Genomic DNA, 17,635 nt, shown 5'->3' with positions numbered 1-17,635 from the left:
CACAGTGCGGGGCCCGGGAGGAAGGCTGCTCCCTCCTCCCTTGTGCAGACGTAACTGAGAGGAGAGGAGAGGGCAGAAAACCCGCCGAGAGCACGACGGTGCCATCAGGTGAGCCAAGGCAAAGCGCGGCTCCCCGGCCGGCGCGGCGATACCCACGCGCTCCGCTGCCGTCTCCTTCCTTACCGAGCGCAGCGGGCTTGACCGCAGCTCTTCTCTCCCTTTTACTCTGAATTTTAATCTATAAATGGCTTTTTCTCGTGAAGTGGCCGTTTCCGCATCCCAGACACAGAAAAAGTTCAATTGCTTGAAAAGCCGAAAGGGAACTAGGCATTTAGGGCAGCACGAGGCTTAAAGAAGGGCTCCCAGTCAGGCGGTCGTTGACCACAGCAAAACTGTCTGGCACCGCCTGAGGATCATTCAGTTTTCTGTAGGCTCTTTGAAGGGACAGTTTCAGAAGCAGTGGTTAAACTCATCCTTTTTGAAATGAGATGCGTACCTCTCGGCCTCCATCTCAGCTTCTCTGAAAGCACAGCCATTTTTCTCCTATTGTCAGCATTCCACCCCAAAATAATTTGGAATATTTTCTCCCCCTGTTTCTCTCTTATCATCACAGAGCCTGAGGTACTATAGGCTTCTGAAAGTATCACCCATTTTTTTTCTTTCAAAAGACCACAGATGGCCTTGGCCAGTTTTCTCTTTTTCAAATGCTTTTTTTGGTGTGTGCAGTGTTATCATCTTCTAATCACATACCTTCTACCATAGTTTTACATCTCCTCCCTTGATTTTAGCTATGAAGAGACACATGATAAGGGAGAGATACGTTAATTACTTGCCAAATCTACCCAAGTGAAAAATAGCTCGGTAGCTATCCCCAGTTGTTTTTTATAGCGCGACTCCGGGACTTTCAGGCAATCACCAAGGCATTGCTTTACCTATCCATAATTAATTATTGATTTCCTGTTGTGCGAGTTGCGAAGATGACAAGACCTAATCTGATGAATAAAATGCCTATAAGAAAAGGGAATCGTATCTGAGGCAAAGCATGAAGGACAAGACTTCAGATATGGCAGAGTTCATTATTCATTTTGTGGAGGTTATAGGCAGCTAAATAACAAACCTTTCAAAACACTGCAATAAAAGGAAATAAATTCATTTTTCAAAGCATCAATTTGCCTCTTAAACAGAAATAAAAATTGTTCTAATATATTTTAGAGGGAACGAAGGCAGTGTTTGGCCTTTCAGCTACAATTTCTGTTTTTCTCCTGTTTTCTTCTGCATAAGTTATATAAGCTATAATTTAAATTGTTAGAATCACAAAGCACTACTTCTGCTTGTATGTTGTATGCACAAAAAACCCCCACTTGTATCCAGGAAAGTATTTACAATAATTTTTAACTTGTACTGTCATTTTCGTCCTAGGAATGCAATTTCACCTATCTTAATGTGTTTATGGCCTAGAAATGCAAACTCTGGCTTTTGGCCACAAAAATCTCAGGGGCTAGGACAAATACTACTTTACACTCAGGGTCAGTTTCTTAAGCCCATTGTCCTTACACAGACTAGAAACTAGTCAAGATCTCTTACTCTTACTTTCCATGCATTAAACCATAAAATCGACCAAATACAACTCTTCAATTATACCTGTGAGCATAAAACGTGAAAAAAAAATCGTTATCAGAATAAAACCTGCATCATTGTCTCTCATGGTAAAGAACGTGGTAGGACTGATGCTACTGACTGTGGTCAAGGGCCATTAGGACTTTGTGCTTCTTGAAGAGCAGCACCGGGACTGAAAACGGGGGATCATTTTATTCAAATGCATAGCTGCCTGACAAACAAGGAATCAGTGCCCCTTTGGAAAAAACACTAGGTAGACTCATGCTGTTCTTTGTTTTTATGTCAAAAGTTCGTGCATAAATACACTTAAACTAGAGAGTTAGAGATCTGAGTGATCATCGATAAGCTTTATCAGTTTTAAGGGTACACTGCTTTGAACATGTTGTTTACCAACACACTTAGACATTAATAATAGAAATGCATATTCTTTTTTTTTTACTGAAATACCCTTAATAGTTTCTGATTTGGTAAATAAGAGCTTTAGTATTGTTAATTCAAACAGGAGCACACTATTGGACCAAAGCCTACAACTCTTATTTTAGAGTAACTCCAACTTTCTCTAAAAGCACTTTGTAAAATTAAAAGTAAGAAAAACAATTTAGAAACTGTCAGTGAAACTTTTCTTTTCTACTTTCGGCAGGAAGAAGAAGCCATAGCTCTTTTATGAAGACAAACTGTACCAGCTAGTAAATGAAGTAAAAAACCTCAGAACAAAGCACACCTACTACAAAAGAGACTCCTTTCAAAATACAAGGTTTTTTTCTTCAAGTATGAAATGGCAGACTTATTTAGGCCATTTTTGAATTCTGTTAGCAGTTTTAGGAAGGGAAAGGGAAGAAATGAGAAGGAGAGCAATTTGTTCCCCACCCGTTATTAGATCATGCAGAACATCAAAGAACTGAAAGTAGGATATTGATGCACCAGCTTAATATTTCATTGAACTTTGATTGAATTTACATGTACTGGCCACATTAAACAAACACTTTTAACCTCCTTATAGGACCCAGAAGAATAAGGATGATGATAGCATAAGTACAGCAACAGAGGAGCATCAGCCAAAGATGCCCAGTGTTATGCATCAGACCGTCACAGCTAGACTATTTACCTCTGAAAAGAAAATATGGCTTGATTGACATAGTAGTAAATTGAATTTGACTTCCATTCCCTCTGTGCTTCTTGCATATGCTACCACTATTAGGAAAAGTTCTACTGATTCGATTCATTTGCAAAACTGAAAGCAGCAATTCAACATACCTGTTCAAGTTTGCTGGGAGAAACTGAGTTTCTCACCCATACTCTTTACTACACATGTGTCTGAACCTATATATGCAAACAACAAGGATATAAGTTAATTAAAAATGCTATCTTGTTCTGAATGGTAGAAATCATGCTCCTTGAATTTTGGAGAAAAAGATTGACATGAATTAAATACGGTTTCTCTTAGCATTTATCTTTAAAATACTTTTCAAAGTCTTTAGAAAGACTTTTGAATTCTTTTCAGTATTGTACATCTGAATCCAGCTAAACTATGTTTGCCATTAATTAATGTTATTTATATTTGTTTTAAAATATTTAATACATTACTTAAGTCGACTAAAAATGTTCCCAGTCCTGAAAGACATGCAGATAATTTTCTTAGGTATCTACTTTGTATTCAAGTATTGCAATCCGATATTATTCTGAGGAACCGTACTTTTGAGAAGAAAAATTCTGCAGATGTGACCTTTCACTTATGCATAACCCTCCAGATTCTGGATGCCTACTCGTACCTCTACCCTAAGGATATTTCGGAAACTTCAGTTATACAGTTCCCTTCAGAAAGAAGGCTCTAAGTCAAAGATATTGACTCTTGGGCTTCATTTTAATTTTTCTTTTATTCAGAAAAGTTCAAAAGGTGGAGTACTTTAGAGACAGGCTTTAAAATCTGTACTTAGTAACCTTAACATGGACTTGTGTTTTCAAGTGAAAAATACCTAGTCATTCTCACCTAAGTCAGCGAGAGCTTATCATGAGACTCACTGTCAGTGCTGAGGATACTTTAGCATCACATCTATGTCTGGCTCATCCTAGAGAACTGTTTGGACAGACTTTGATTCTTATTTGTTTATCGCCTCTTGAGTCTAATAGCTTTTGGATGAGAATGGTGTCAGCTTCCGTGCGCTTCTTCCTGATAATTTAGAAGAGTTACTGTTAAGTTTGGTTGTTGAATCACCACTTACTACAATTCTCAACGTTAAAGGAAAGCACTATCATGCCTTTAAGGCCCTCACAGGAAAAGCAACAGTCAGGTATAGCTGCAGATACTTCTTCCCAAGCTCACAGCTCAAACTATTAAGGTTTATTCCTTTACATATTCCCAAGCTCTCTTTGTTCAGACACGATGCTTAAAGGCGGCATCTTCTACATCCATGCTGTGCTGTGAGTATGCTTTACTTATACAACCCCCCATTTGTGTACACCTATATGAACATATAGATATTTACCAGCAAAAATGCGGACACGTTGTCACACGGACATGCAAGTATTTGCAAGGAGTGCAACTAAAAGTCAGTGGTTTGGCTTTATTTGTGCTTAGTCATCATATCTGGCTCTCTTGGATATCATTCGGTAAAAAAGCCCGCACCAAAACAGCGTAAGGGTGGGCAAGGTCTAGCTTTGCCTACACAGATTGTTTTCATGAAAATACTACCATCAGTATCGAATCTTCGGTTCGGTACAGACGGTACCTTAGATTACTGCTGGTATTTTAAATACCATGGTAAACATGGAAAATGTTGTTGAAAGAAACATATAAATACTGGAATAAGTGAAACATGACTGAAGTAATGGTAGGTGACACTGCATACTAAATAAACCTTTGTTGAGAGTATCACAGAAAATTTAACTACGTAAAATGCAAAATAATTAAAATAACTTAAGTCTATTATACAGTAAACGATGGAATTCAGAAGCATAAAACATTTGAAAACATCTCCCTCTACCAGCTGGTGCAGAAACACAAATTTTGATACTCCATCAAGAGTTGTCATTGTTGTATAGGTAAGAATATTAAGATTTTGGATTCCAAAAGATTTTATACCATCTTTAGGCCATGTAAAATATAAAACAAATTCTAATAACATAATGGCAATCCCCTATCTTTCTAGTATTTTTTGATACTGTTAATAAACTCAAAGGGGGTTAGAAGGCACTAGGAAGAATGTTACTTGCTATGATATATAAGCTAGGAAAATCAGAATATGATCTACTTGACTGCACAAGTAAAATGATAATTATTTGCATTAAAATAAAATTGAAATAACATTCAGTTTGACTTCGTAGTTTGCAATATTTTTAGACAGAAATTTTGTCTTTTCTTCTACATCGCTCTTCTTAAAAACTAGCCACATGATTTACAATGATGTAAATGGTGTCTTCACCGAGACGTATTATTTGTGTTTTGCCACATGCTGAGAATCTCTCTCCCCAATCTCCCTTTTCTTTTTAAAAATTTAAGTAGAGTTTATACACCATATTTTCCATGTGTGAATACTTCTGAATACGGCATGTGCCAAACTTTTTATCTGTATAGCTCAGCTTAATTTATTTGCACAACTTCCTCTTTAAGGTTCATGGTTTTGCTCATGATATGTAAATTCCCATTATATAGACAATATTTAAGCAGGTAACTGGCACTGAAAAAGCCACAAATGTTAAAATTCACTTGACAAAAGTTTTGAATGTTTCTTACAAAACCAATCCCTCGGAAGGCATACACAGTCAAAAGAGGATGTAAGTTAAATGATAAGATTATACTATACAGTGATGCTGCCTAGTGCTAATTATGTTGAAAAAAGTAGCATCAAGGTAAAAAGAAAAAATTCCAGACTAATGTATCATCCCACTGAAGAGGTTTTGTGTCTCTAAGAAAGAATGTGAAAAGATTAATAGATTGTTCTTTGGTGTGCAGCTACTACCTGTTATTTCCTGCAGATTAGAAAATATGCCTTTGCTTTAATGAAGAAATACTTCATATTTGCATGTGCATTGGGAAAGGTAAACCTATCTTACATGAACACTGGAAACTAATATACAGCATAAAATATAGAATTAATAATAATTCAACACACACACACAAAAATCAGTAATACCAACTTTTTCTCCAGCACTGAAACCAAGGACAATTTAATAATTAAGCATTTAACAAGATTGCCATTGATAAAAACCCACATTTAAAATGCTTACTTAAATGCGAATAGCGTGTTTTTAGGCAAGAAAGATTGAAACAGAAAGAAAAAAATAAAGTATTTATTTGAAGACTATAATTTTTGCTACGTCCGTTGTAGTATCTCTATCTCCTAAAATTACTCATGCGATGCTTTAAAAAGGCTTGAATATGTTAATCCCACAGAAAATGTCCACATTTCCTTTATTTAAAATCAATTTAGGAATTTGCTTAATTCCTGATTAACAAAAGAAAGTAGTGTTATATATCAGACGATGAAATGCTGGGCGTTTTAAATATCATATTTCTGTTAGCTAAAGATTAAAAGCATTTACCCTAAGCTTGAAAGATATCTATGTCAAAAGTACTTAAATCAGATCTTCTCTGATGTTTTCTCTCTTGCAGGCAAACTTAGTAGAAAAAAAAATAAATGGAAAGAAATAGCAGAACTACGACGTCCTATGTGACCAGCAAAACCAAGTAAATTCCTATTTTCTCTAAATAATTTATCAGAAATAATACACAGACATATATGTAAAGGTTTCTGCATGGATTTACTTGAATGATGTTCATATGTGGAAGGTATTTTGGTTTTGCAATAATATCGTAGAGTCACATTTTCTTATGGAAAAACTATTAGGAGGAAAACAAACTACACTTGGTTAAGGAAATGGAATTTTTGTACCTAAAATTAAATAGTGCCTCCAAAATAAAAATCCCCAGACATTTACAGTTGAGGTGCTAATTCTCATCAACTGTACTTATGTCTGAAAGAAATCTTTGTTGCTATTTTTAATAGAGATTTTGAAAATTAACATTTTAAGAATTTAATTGACTCCTGAACGCACTGATTTTTCTACAGATACCCCAGTTTGCCTGCGGTCCTCTTACTGAAGTACGCAGCTATTGCTAGAGATGCCATTGGGCCAGAAAAGAAATCAAAGAGCTTGATAAATTTAATCTGCCATTGCAACATAGCGCTTATCAAGAACTGCTTTTCTGTTTGATAGGTTCAGACAATCAAAAACGAGATTACAGAAGTGGTAGAAAGCTTGTCGGGGAACTGAATGTAATGCGCTTGTCACCCTCTGCTGTCCTCGGAGGGAGGAAAACGCCGCACGCCTTCCTCACGCAACTGAAACGAACGGGGCTGCTCTCCTAAGCGAAGCGATGTGCTTTCCATCTAGAACCTACAGGGTTCAGTAAATGAAACTGTATAATTTAAAAATATATTCCCTAGCAAGGCTTTGCCACTTTTGATTCAAACGCCTCCTGTAGGAGTCTCTTTTGGGTACAGATCTCAGTATGCATGAAACATAACAATTCAACGCTGGTCAGCTGACAGCCAGAATACCTGCGGTGGGGAATAGATTCTGGTTTCTTGATTCTGGGAGTGAGTATGCTGAGCGTGCCATGACCCAGAGGGGTGGGTTGGTGAAAATCCTCTGTCATCAGTCACACTGAAGCTTGGGGCCGACCACTGCCATAAATCAATCAATCAGTCAATCATTTATTAATCAGGTACTTGCATTTTCATAGTTAATATAAAAATGGGCTCTAGACAATGCCTTCTCTGTAATAATAATAATAATAATAATAATTTACCTTTATATTACAGTGGGGGGGTTATCTTAAATTAATCCATCCTTTTTCTAAAAGGGTGACATATTCATCTGAAAAAGGCCTTACCAATTGCACAGAAATAAATTAATCCCTGCTGAAAACTCAGCACTGCCGAATACATATGCTCATGAACAATTTGAGCACATGAATAGTTCATTCAAGTCATGCCACTTCTTGGAGGAACTGTTATGCTCTGGATTCAGAATTTAGATCCGTAATGTAGGGCTTAAGTTCTGCACAGACCTTTTTGGTAGATAAATTTAAGGTAAACCAGCACCTTTTTGAGGGACGTCTGACTGACGATAACCTTACCAGAAGAAAATCTAAACGATGTGTTCCGAGTCTACATGATAGCACGATGTAATTAACATTTTTAAAGGGTGAGTAGGTACATTTTGCTTAAGAACATACTTTAGATTTTAAAACTCCTTGACTAGGGTTTTGAAGTTTATTGTTGGCAATTTTCATGGAACATTTAGCCATATAGGGCCTTCTCACAGAGTCATCATTTTATTATTTTGAAAGTCACACGGAAAGAGAGTCCTTTTCTAGATCTGGACTGGCTTAACTGCTTCGAAGGCTTCAGGCAATTCTAAATATCTTTCCAGCCAATGACAGACAAGGCCATCTTCAGAGTGACTACTCTGACTTCATTAAATGCTTATCACAACAGTATCCCCGTTGTAAATGGCACACTACACGCTGAAGGACAACTGCCTCTAACAGACTGCCTGGTTTCAAATAATTGGTTGCATTTTTATTCCTATGGCAGGTGAAAAGGACAGACATTTCTATTATTCCATGCGGAGCAGAAATCTACGATAATAAATGGGAAAGAAAAATAATTTCTGCAAATTCATTGTGATCTCTACTTACATACTGGAAGACAAAATAAGTTTAAACGTAATGATAGAATGAAAACATGTTTTATTGGAGCCTAAGTGGTTAGGCAAAGCAAACCAATTAATAGAAAACATATTCTTCCTGACGGCTCCTCCAGCTCTTTAATATTATACGCATTTAATGCTAATTGAAGCTTGGTTTTAGCTAGCAAATTTTCTTTCTTGTTAAGCTCATTTAGCACAACCCTTTTGCTCAAATTTCCTCATGTAATTTAACAAGCTATCTGTGTTTAGGAGCAGTTGGTTATTTTCTTAAATATTGAGATAGATAAGAGTTTACCAGCTAAGGGAAATCTGCTCTCTTACAGTCACATCCATTTTTTCTAAGGTTTCCCCAAATCTTCAACCAGCTAATAGCCTCGAGACTGGCGTGGGGTCCAGTGTTGCTGAGTTGGAAATAGGTGACTTTAAAAAATCACCGTAGTGGCTCCTTTTCACCTTGCTTAGGTGGCTAAACATAAATGGGACAGGACCTCTCTGTGGAGACTGTAAGTAGCACTTATTTTTCCTGCTGACTGTACAGGTTACCAAGCTGCTTGAAGCAGAGAGGTCTACCATGAGTCTGAAGCACGGGGACAAGCAACACAGCTTCTCTACCTGCGTTTTTGTAAGCGCTGAGCTCCTGACCCCCCCATGGGGCCAGGGATCATGTCACCATTAAGCACTCTTCCAAAGCAGATTTTAAGTACTTCAGAATGGACTTACAACAACAGAGGCAGATAAGTGATCATTTACGAAAATATGAGTCTTGTAGAGAACAAAGAAGTTTGAAAATGACATGACATTAAAGTCACTCTTTGGGAGACTATTTCATCTACTTAAAAAAAAAAAAAATGTGATGATCACCTCTTTTTTACTTGCTAAGATTTAGCAGTATTTAGAAATGAATCCCTCTAAATAATCTAAACACTGTTTATGTGGGACTGAACCTGAACCTTGTTTTCCTCTTGCTGGGATTTTTTTCAGATTACATTTCTGTTTCAGCTATTGCTCAGCAAACTGAGCAGTATTTCCTGTGAACTCTTCCATGATGAAGGACCCGCAAGTTAAACTTCTGGGATGACTGGCAAGTCCTTCACTTCAAGACTAAATCCACTGTTTCCTCTTGGACTGTTTGGACTGTAATATATATATATATATATATATATTTCTATAATTTTAGGACTGGAAACATTTATGCATATTACAACTTTTCCTTGTTGGACTGTTACGATAGTGCCAAATTAACCATACAAAGGAGTGAAATCCTTTTTCCCCAAAGCACAAGCCTACAAAAGGGCAGTGAACACTGTCACCTCACTGACAGACGTGAACGCTGACTCTTTACTTCCTGTGCCTTTTCCATGCCAGCCCAGCCTAACAAGTCCGTGTCCCACTAAAGCCACAACACAGGTATGAACTGGAAATCCTAGCACACTGGATAGAACCTGTCAGTGGAGAGTACAGGGTGTGATGTAGCTCTGCAAACACAGTGCCTAGGGTATTGTGGACTTAGAGAGCTTTTCAAGTGGAAACTGAGACAACAAAGCTCATGCCTCCTCCTTGAGTTTGCAGCTCAGTCTGTAGGAAGTTAGAAACCTATCCATCAGTCTCCAGAGCCAGAAAAGCTTCAGTCTCCATCAGAGCGTTCTTTTCAGAGACTAAAATGCTATTTGAGAAGAGAGACCAACAGTTTAAAGGGAGCAACTCCTCTTGTATTAGCTATTAATTGTCACAACGTTTCTGCACCGGCAAACTGAACGGAAGGAAAAGGCAAACCTCCAACCCTTATTTTTTCTAGGATCTTTGGGATCCCACGACACATTGGACGCTGCAGGTTAGTTAGCCTGCCTCCCCAGTGAAGTTTAACCGGCTGCAAAAGTTACAGCTCTTGCTTTCGGGGCCTTATAGAAAGGACCCGTGAAATCAATAGGGCTTTATCATCGCTTTCACTGGGAGCAGGATCAGCCCACTGCAGAGAAGTTCCTGTTACCAGAACTCTGAGCTCTGGACTGCCAGAGCTACGTTGCTTGCAGGGTTTGTTCTATGCACCTGCTCTGCCCTTCTGTTTAAACGGAGCAAATGAGATAGCCTGAAACACTTTTTCCAGAAATGTATCTCTAGCTTAACCTGGCTTACTGGATTTAATTTTCTATGCCTCCCATCTCACTGATTTATGGTATAATTTAGCATTTTTCAGGATAAAAAAGATGGATAAGACCTTAAAATTTTGTGTTGTCATAAGATACTGTCTGTATTCTTAGCCAGATCCACTATGACCTTGAGACAGCTTATATTGCTTGATTTGGTCCATGAAGTTAACGGAGTCGTTGCAGTTGCTGCTACAGTTTTTGGCTTTGAAAAGCCCAGAGAAAAAGGTGTTGTCTGTCAGACACTGAGCAGATGAAATCCACGCACACTACTATTCTCCTCGAGGAACATAGCTGAAGCTGGCACCCTGACATCTGTAAAATTGGGGCTATTTTTTATGCAACAGACGATCTTGACAGTGTCCTGAGAGGCTGCTTCATTCAGGGTTCACTACACGGGCATGTTACTGCTACAGCCGTGGTTAAGGCTGAAGACCTGGCTCATCCACGATGGGACTGGAGCTTGCAGGGACCCTCCGTAGGGCTGCCCCAGCACTGGCAGCAGCTGGGGGACTAGTTTGACTCCTGCGTTTCTCTCCACTTCACAGCCAGAGTTTACCAGGGAGGGCTGCGAGTGGGGAATCGGTGCCTACGCGCTTCTCGGCTTTTGGTCATTCACAGGTGTGGCAAGTCGTTAGGCGACCACACCAAACCCCATCTCTGGATGGACTTTCTGTCAGTGGACTTTCTATTCTGCCAGTTACGGGATGATTCCTGCAATGCTGAGCAAAATTAGAAAACTGAAAGAGGTTTTCATGGTTTTGCCGACGCAGTTGTATTTGGACTAAATATACTGACTACTACTGTATCAGTAGTAAACATATATTGCCTTCTTTCCCCATTAATACAAAGGACAATACTTCTTTTTATCTCTCCATACTTACTCTACTGTGAACATGCAGCTCTAAAATACACTACAATTCAAACTATTTGGTTACACCGTTTCTCAAACAATACAGTAAATGCTGCTGCTTTTTCTTAAATGTGGTGTAATGCTTGTCATTTCCGTGTATTACAATACAAAACTGTGCCTCTCTGTAGGCCACCAATTCTTTGAAAGTAATTGTGTAAATATTTAAGTACATAGGAAGAAATTGCTGATGGTTATGCAATGGGATTTACCTGCACTTCAAAAAAGGCAAGGGCAAGATACTGCAAAGTGCTGATCATATTATACTGTCAACTATATGTTCACTCATGATGGATTTTATTGGGACAAAATAAAGACTGCATTGATGCAGTACCTTTATATTACATAACTAGGTGACTATTTGTATAATGCAAAATTTTCTAATTTTCCTATCATAAAACCATCATTTTCCCAACAGTGGTGAAATTCAGGGACACAGCATAACAGCCTACTATAGGCAAGTTTAATAAATACTATGACTTTATAAAGAATACTGTATATCTTCTAATGAACGGGATCATTTTAAATTAACTGAACATGTTGATTAAAAGAAACTGTATTTATACAAGGCTTAGCAGCATGTGTAATGAGTATACATATATGTAGCAGAGACTGACCTTCATTTTAAGATTTTGTGAAGCCTGTAGGAATTAGCCAATATAGAGATTAATAAAATGCCTCCTGAGAATAGAGACAATCTGTCTGCTTTGAGTGTCCTCGAAGCTACCTCAAAGGCTAGCCTGCTCTATTTTCCATACCACAAGTATGTATTTATGGCTGCAGAAAATGTTCTTTTAAGCCTGCAAAGTACTTAGTACCCAGGCACACTTAGTATGTAAGTACATTACCAGGCATTCACATTGGCAGCTGCCAGCATGGCCTTTAGGTAGCAGGATACTCAGAAGCCATACAGCATATAGATTACCTCGTGCACAGAGCAACCCCAGAAACTGCTTTTCTGTCTCAGCATATACACACAGACAGAAGGTTGGAAATGAGCCAGACGTTGTAAGAACCACTAAGAGATTATGGTGCAATAAAGTTCAGCCTCTACAGTGCAGCCACCCACATGCACGGAAGTCAGGCTACGCACACTTTCAGTGTGTTACTGCCCTGCGTCAAGAAAAGCCTACTCTAGCTCATGTTTGTTCCCACCTCTTAATGGGACAGTTGAGTACCAGCTCGTTACACGGAACATCTTCACATATGGTATCCCTAGGGCTGTCAAGGATGACTGAAAATACTGGAAGTGAACAATGGGAGAGACTCAATAATCATCTTCCTTACTCCTCAGACTTGACACAAGCAGGGCTGAAGCACGCAGAAGTACAGCATTTCAAACAGAAGGTCAGCCTCTGACGTTTGAGATTTGGTGCGTACATTTCATGTAACTAAGTTCTTTTCTTGTGCAAAATACATACAACACGGACTACCCCACTGTGAACCCTCACCACTACACCATTCTTCTGCCTCACCCTTAACTAGGACCTGAACTTTTGAGCCACATGAAGCTCTCTTTGCTGAGATTACAAATACAAATATCAGTTAGATAAGCTGTGAAATTCCATGTAGCAAGAAGACCTCTGAGAACTAAATCTGCAGGCTGATACACACATGGAATGCAATTCAGTTTGAAAATATTCAGCAAGAATGACTTTAAATGCTGTCATTTATTAAGTAGATGCGTTTTAAAAGCTATATAGGATGTTGTTTCACAGACCTGTATTACTGTATTGCAATTCATTTTTAAGAGGCCAGCAGGCCTGTGGGAATGGTATGGTACTATAGACTCCATAGACCGTCTGAAAACCAAGTATATGGTGCTACTGTCTGCCAGCTGATTGGAAGTGAAGCTATCAAGTTTCAGCCCAGCTCCAGGTGTAACTGGTCCCTACACACCATGCCTTCAGATACTCTTGTTTACATTCTCATGAGGAAATTTGGGAGCTGAAGGGCTGATAAATCTGGTAATCACCTCAGGACAGGGCGGGGAGGTGTAAGAAGGAAAGGTACAGTAGGAGAGGTTACAAAGGTTTGTTCTATGAACAGAGAACTTTACACTCCAGGGCTGTCAGATCCAGCACCTTTTGTACGAATTCTTTTGAAAATCAAATTCACTTCTCCTTTTCACCACCACATATATTTTCAAAAGGTATTTCTATCTTAAAAGTAGAAGTGAGGGAAAAACTCCTATCTTCAAGGATCTGAAATTTTAAACTAGGTGAATTTCCAGTCATATAAATGTTTTGGTCTAAAGTCTCTCAGCCCCCAAATTTGGGTAATTGTATGCAAGATGATAAATCTAGAAAAAACCCAAGCCTTACCTTCTTGTAGAGACTTCTCAGGTCTCTGTACTGCCACATACTATTGAGGACCTGAGATGCTGCTTTCACCACTTTTGGCGAATGCCTGTTACACACATATATTAAAAAGGGAGAGAGAAAGAAAGAAAGAGTGAGAAAGAGACTGTTAAGTACAAGACTCCATTCATCCCAACTTTCAAATGCATTGCTATGGATTTAAACCCATAATCAAAGTGTGCGTCAAATGTACCATAAGATCTTTGGTTGTTTTCTGGGAGACCAAAGTGTGTTTAAGCAAGGGCATACATATTATTTCTGTAGTACTAATTATTCAGTGAGGAGCGAAATGTGTGTTCCTCAGTACACTGAGAACAGGGATTCATGCTGAGAGCATAGTAAGAGGAATGGGAGAGGTAGCCATTGGCAGAATTGTTGAGGACCCAACCGGTATTATGTACATCTAAGAAGATGTCCTGGCTACAGCTTTTGGCTTAAAGGACAAAAACTTAGAGCTAGAGTTTCTTCCTCTATGAGCTGTCAAACTTCAACTCTTGCCAGCGTGCTCAACGCATTAAGTGCCTCTGCGCAGTGGCCAAAAGAAACACTCTAGATGGGTGATGAGTGCTGTTTTTGAAGTGCAGAGCCAAGATGCAGAAATACAACTGATTATAAAAAGCCATGACAAATTCCATTAGGAATTCAAATTAGGACTTGCACCTTGCTCACACCATTACCCTTTAATGATGGCAATACAATGTCATATTGAAAACCATATGTAACTTCATATGGACTTTCTCTTCAGAAAGACTTTGCAAGAAGCTCTAAACCATTGTTAGAATCAGTTGGAGTCATATATTCCTCTTGGGATATGTAACTTAAAAAAAAAATAAATCTAAAAAAATGTATTAGAGAGTATTCAGCTCAGTGAAGAAGGGTCAAATAGAATAGGACTGGGAAGATAACCCAGCCCGTTGAGGAAGCATGCACTGTGCTGTACCAATAATACCCATAAAGCAGTGGAGTGCTTGAAAACCTTGCAAAGGCCAAAGTCTGGTGTGAGGATTGATGGAGTTTGGGGCAGTCATTGAGGCGATTCGTGTTTCGCTCAGGAAAGGCACATGGGTTGCAAAACCGAAGAGAAACCATAAAACCAGTGACATATGTTACTGGTCTGGGCAGGAAGTCTTCGCAGGGGCCAGGCTCGGGTGTACCCTGAGACCTCTGAGAAGGACCACTGGTAGGCTGACACTCGAGCTGGTAAAGCACTGTTCATGACACAACTGATTCAATTAACTTATCCAGTATTTTCCTAGTAGTTTATTAGGTGCTTTTTCCCCCCCCCTTTTTCTTCCATTTCTCACCCAGAGTACAGCAGTAGGTGGGTAATTGGTGAATAAACAGGAATTTGATAAACCCTTTGAAGCGTAATTGTTTTTATTGTACTCCCAGCTGTACTGGCTAGTGGGGTGCTGGTAGCATGGAGTAACCAGGAAACTAACTGTGCCAACCAGACTGTGAGTACTGAGGAGAAACAGGAACTACAGGAAAAAAAAGGGGCTTGGCCAGTATGACCTCACGAACACCAGCGCTCTCGTGCTGTCATACGGGGGAAGGGCTCAAGCCCTGGGCATGTTCCAAAGACTAATGGGGCCAGCCCCACGCTCCTGGCACTGATACCTACCAGGATGCACGGCCAGGCTAGTGTCCGGCACTTGTAGAAGCAGACGCTTCATATTGGACGAGATAAATTCATACTGAGGCGTTTTACTGTATTAAAGTGAGCATGCCAGAACTTCCTATCAGTCCAACAACCAGCGATTCTGATTTAAGAAGCCAAACCAAAGCAATAGTGAGCAATACTAACATTTCTGAAAGCTGAAAAATGGAACTTCCACTTAAAATTGGCATTTGTAGCACCGTGAGCTGACAAGGTTTCTCGTTTTAGAACTGTGCAACCTGTAACAGTAATAACACAGGACTGCAACTCCAAGTACTTGAGAGGAGAGTTACGTATCATGATTTGGGAGGGCATTTTGGAATTACTCAGCACTGTCTGGGCTAAATACTTCCATTCAACATAGATATGTCTTTCACAGTTATGAGCGATACTTAGACAGGGAATCATACCCTTGGATCCTCCTAAAACTGCTCATGATACTTTGAAAAATCTAGACTCAACCGGCATTAATAATCTCTACCAGATAATGAACAGGTGGACAAATGCATTATTCTGAGGAAAGACACATTCAACTTAAGAGAAATGGATATGAACCTGCTTGCAATATCAATACATTTGACCTAGGAAATATAAATAAAAAATTTAAATAGTTCTAATAATAATAAAAATGCAAATGTAAATAAATTGGAAGAGCATGGGGAGCTCCCACAACTGGAATCACATACTTTGTTACACTACAATTTTTCACCCCTTACAATCAGAATGTGAGAATGTTTCAATAATGAATTTGGTATGAAAAGGAAAAGGTGACAATAGAGGAAAAGAAACGTGATCAAGTTGTATTGGCAATGCTCCAATCACATAGTTGAGCATAAGTTCTCATACCAAATGGAGGGCGCATAAATCTTTCCTTCAGGTTGTGGCCTGGCTTTGTGAGGCTCTTTTAGAGCTCTGATGCTGCAGTAGGCTGTGTGATGACAGCTTCGAGTAGGTGGACTGATGGGTTTTGTACACTACAGTGAAGGCTTTTTGTTTTCAAACTGCCATAGTCCCATGACACTATACTTCTGCAGGTTGACAAATATGAGACCCAGGCTATCTGTTTTAGGCAAAAGAAGGATAAAGAGTGAACTCTTCATGAAGAGTGCGCACATAGGAAAACAGACAAGATGAAACCATAGCTGCTCTGGAAATGTCACAGTCGTGTGTAAGATTTTTGCATGTTTTGGTGCCTCACAAAGTAGCCTGTAGGTATCCTAATACTGTCTCAGAAGCAAGGTGTTAGGAAAATCCGGGGATCCATTTCTCTATTATGCCCCACCTTACCAGCAAGCTGGTGGCAAGGAAAAGGGTGCTGTGAAGAGGGACAGTAACTTTACATTCTTCGCTCCCAGAGCAAGAGGAGCAGTAACAGAACTGCGGTGAGGTCCCTTCCTTTCACAGGATCCCTCCACTTGCATGTCACCCCTTCTGCAGGGTGCAGACCAACAGCTCTGGTCCCTAACGTTTATCAGGATCTTCTGGAAGTGCTTAGAGCTGGCGGTTAGTGTAGATAGTTACTCTTCCATTAAACTGCACACGCAGTGCACTCCATGCACCGCTGATGCTATGTCAAAAATAAACCTACCGCAGAGGCTTTTGCTATTGGTATTGTTTGTCACCTTTCACCCTGGACATACGATTTCTGACGAAGCTACAGAATTCAACTCACGATTGCACAGAGGGGGCAAACACATTCAGGACTAGTAATAACTACTGGAGATGTTAAAAAGGTGCAAGGTGATTTGCAAAACATACTTGTCTCCTTTACTCTTAGATATGCCAACCAGTTTCTCAATGCCGCCTGCGTCTCGTAAGGCCTTGGCATTCTCCATGTTTTTAGTGATGACTTCGTGCAGAGTGCAGCAAATGGCAGTAACGGTGTCATCAGACATGGCCTTGCTTGCTGAGCTGTTGCTGTTGTTAGCGCCTGGCAGTCGGTGGACCAGATCCCTCATGGCATACTTGCCTTTGTTGAAAGAAAATGAAGGGAGAATTCAGAAGATACAGCAATAAAGGGCGATGGAGAAGAAGTACAGGGAAAACACGCAAGACTATTAGCACCATTTGTATCATTGCATGTAATCTAATTGGCTACTGATACTATCTGGAAGCAAGACACATTTATATGATTCCAGGTTCAAGCATTTAACACATTAGGGACTCTGTTAATATTTCCATACTATATCAGCTGGAGACTTTGGGTATGGCTACAGCATGCCTTTAGGAG

General features: G+C 39.4%; 1 protein-coding gene across 11 annotated transcripts in view; it reads right to left on the bottom strand.

Annotated features, from left to right (window-relative positions):
• The window catches only part of CTNND2 (catenin delta 2), a 699,957-nt gene that overhangs the window by 22,658 nt on the left and 659,664 nt on the right, over positions 1–17,635 (bottom strand). For 8 of the 11 annotated variants that reach the window (XM_042806909.1, XM_042806907.1, XM_042806911.1 and 5 more), the window contains 3 exons: positions 17,164–17,374; positions 13,710–13,794; positions 7,176–7,301 (listed from right to left, as the gene is read on the bottom strand). In XM_042806909.1, the coding sequence (XP_042662843.1) occupies positions 7,176–7,301; positions 13,710–13,794; positions 17,164–17,374 (422 nt within the window). The remainder of the gene's footprint in view (positions 1–7,175; positions 7,302–13,709; positions 13,795–17,163; positions 17,375–17,635) is intronic. The other 3 variants (XM_042806914.1, XM_042806915.1, XM_042806916.1) reach the window with 1 other exon arrangement.

The sequence above is a fragment of the Tyto alba genome, unplaced genomic scaffold (genome assembly GCF_018691265.1).
Source record: "Tyto alba isolate M040663 unplaced genomic scaffold, T.alba_DEE_v4.0 Super-Scaffold_48, whole genome shotgun sequence".
Taxonomy (NCBI): domain Eukaryota; kingdom Metazoa; phylum Chordata; class Aves; order Strigiformes; family Tytonidae; genus Tyto; species Tyto alba.
This window is presented reverse-complemented; position numbering and strand designations above follow the sequence as displayed.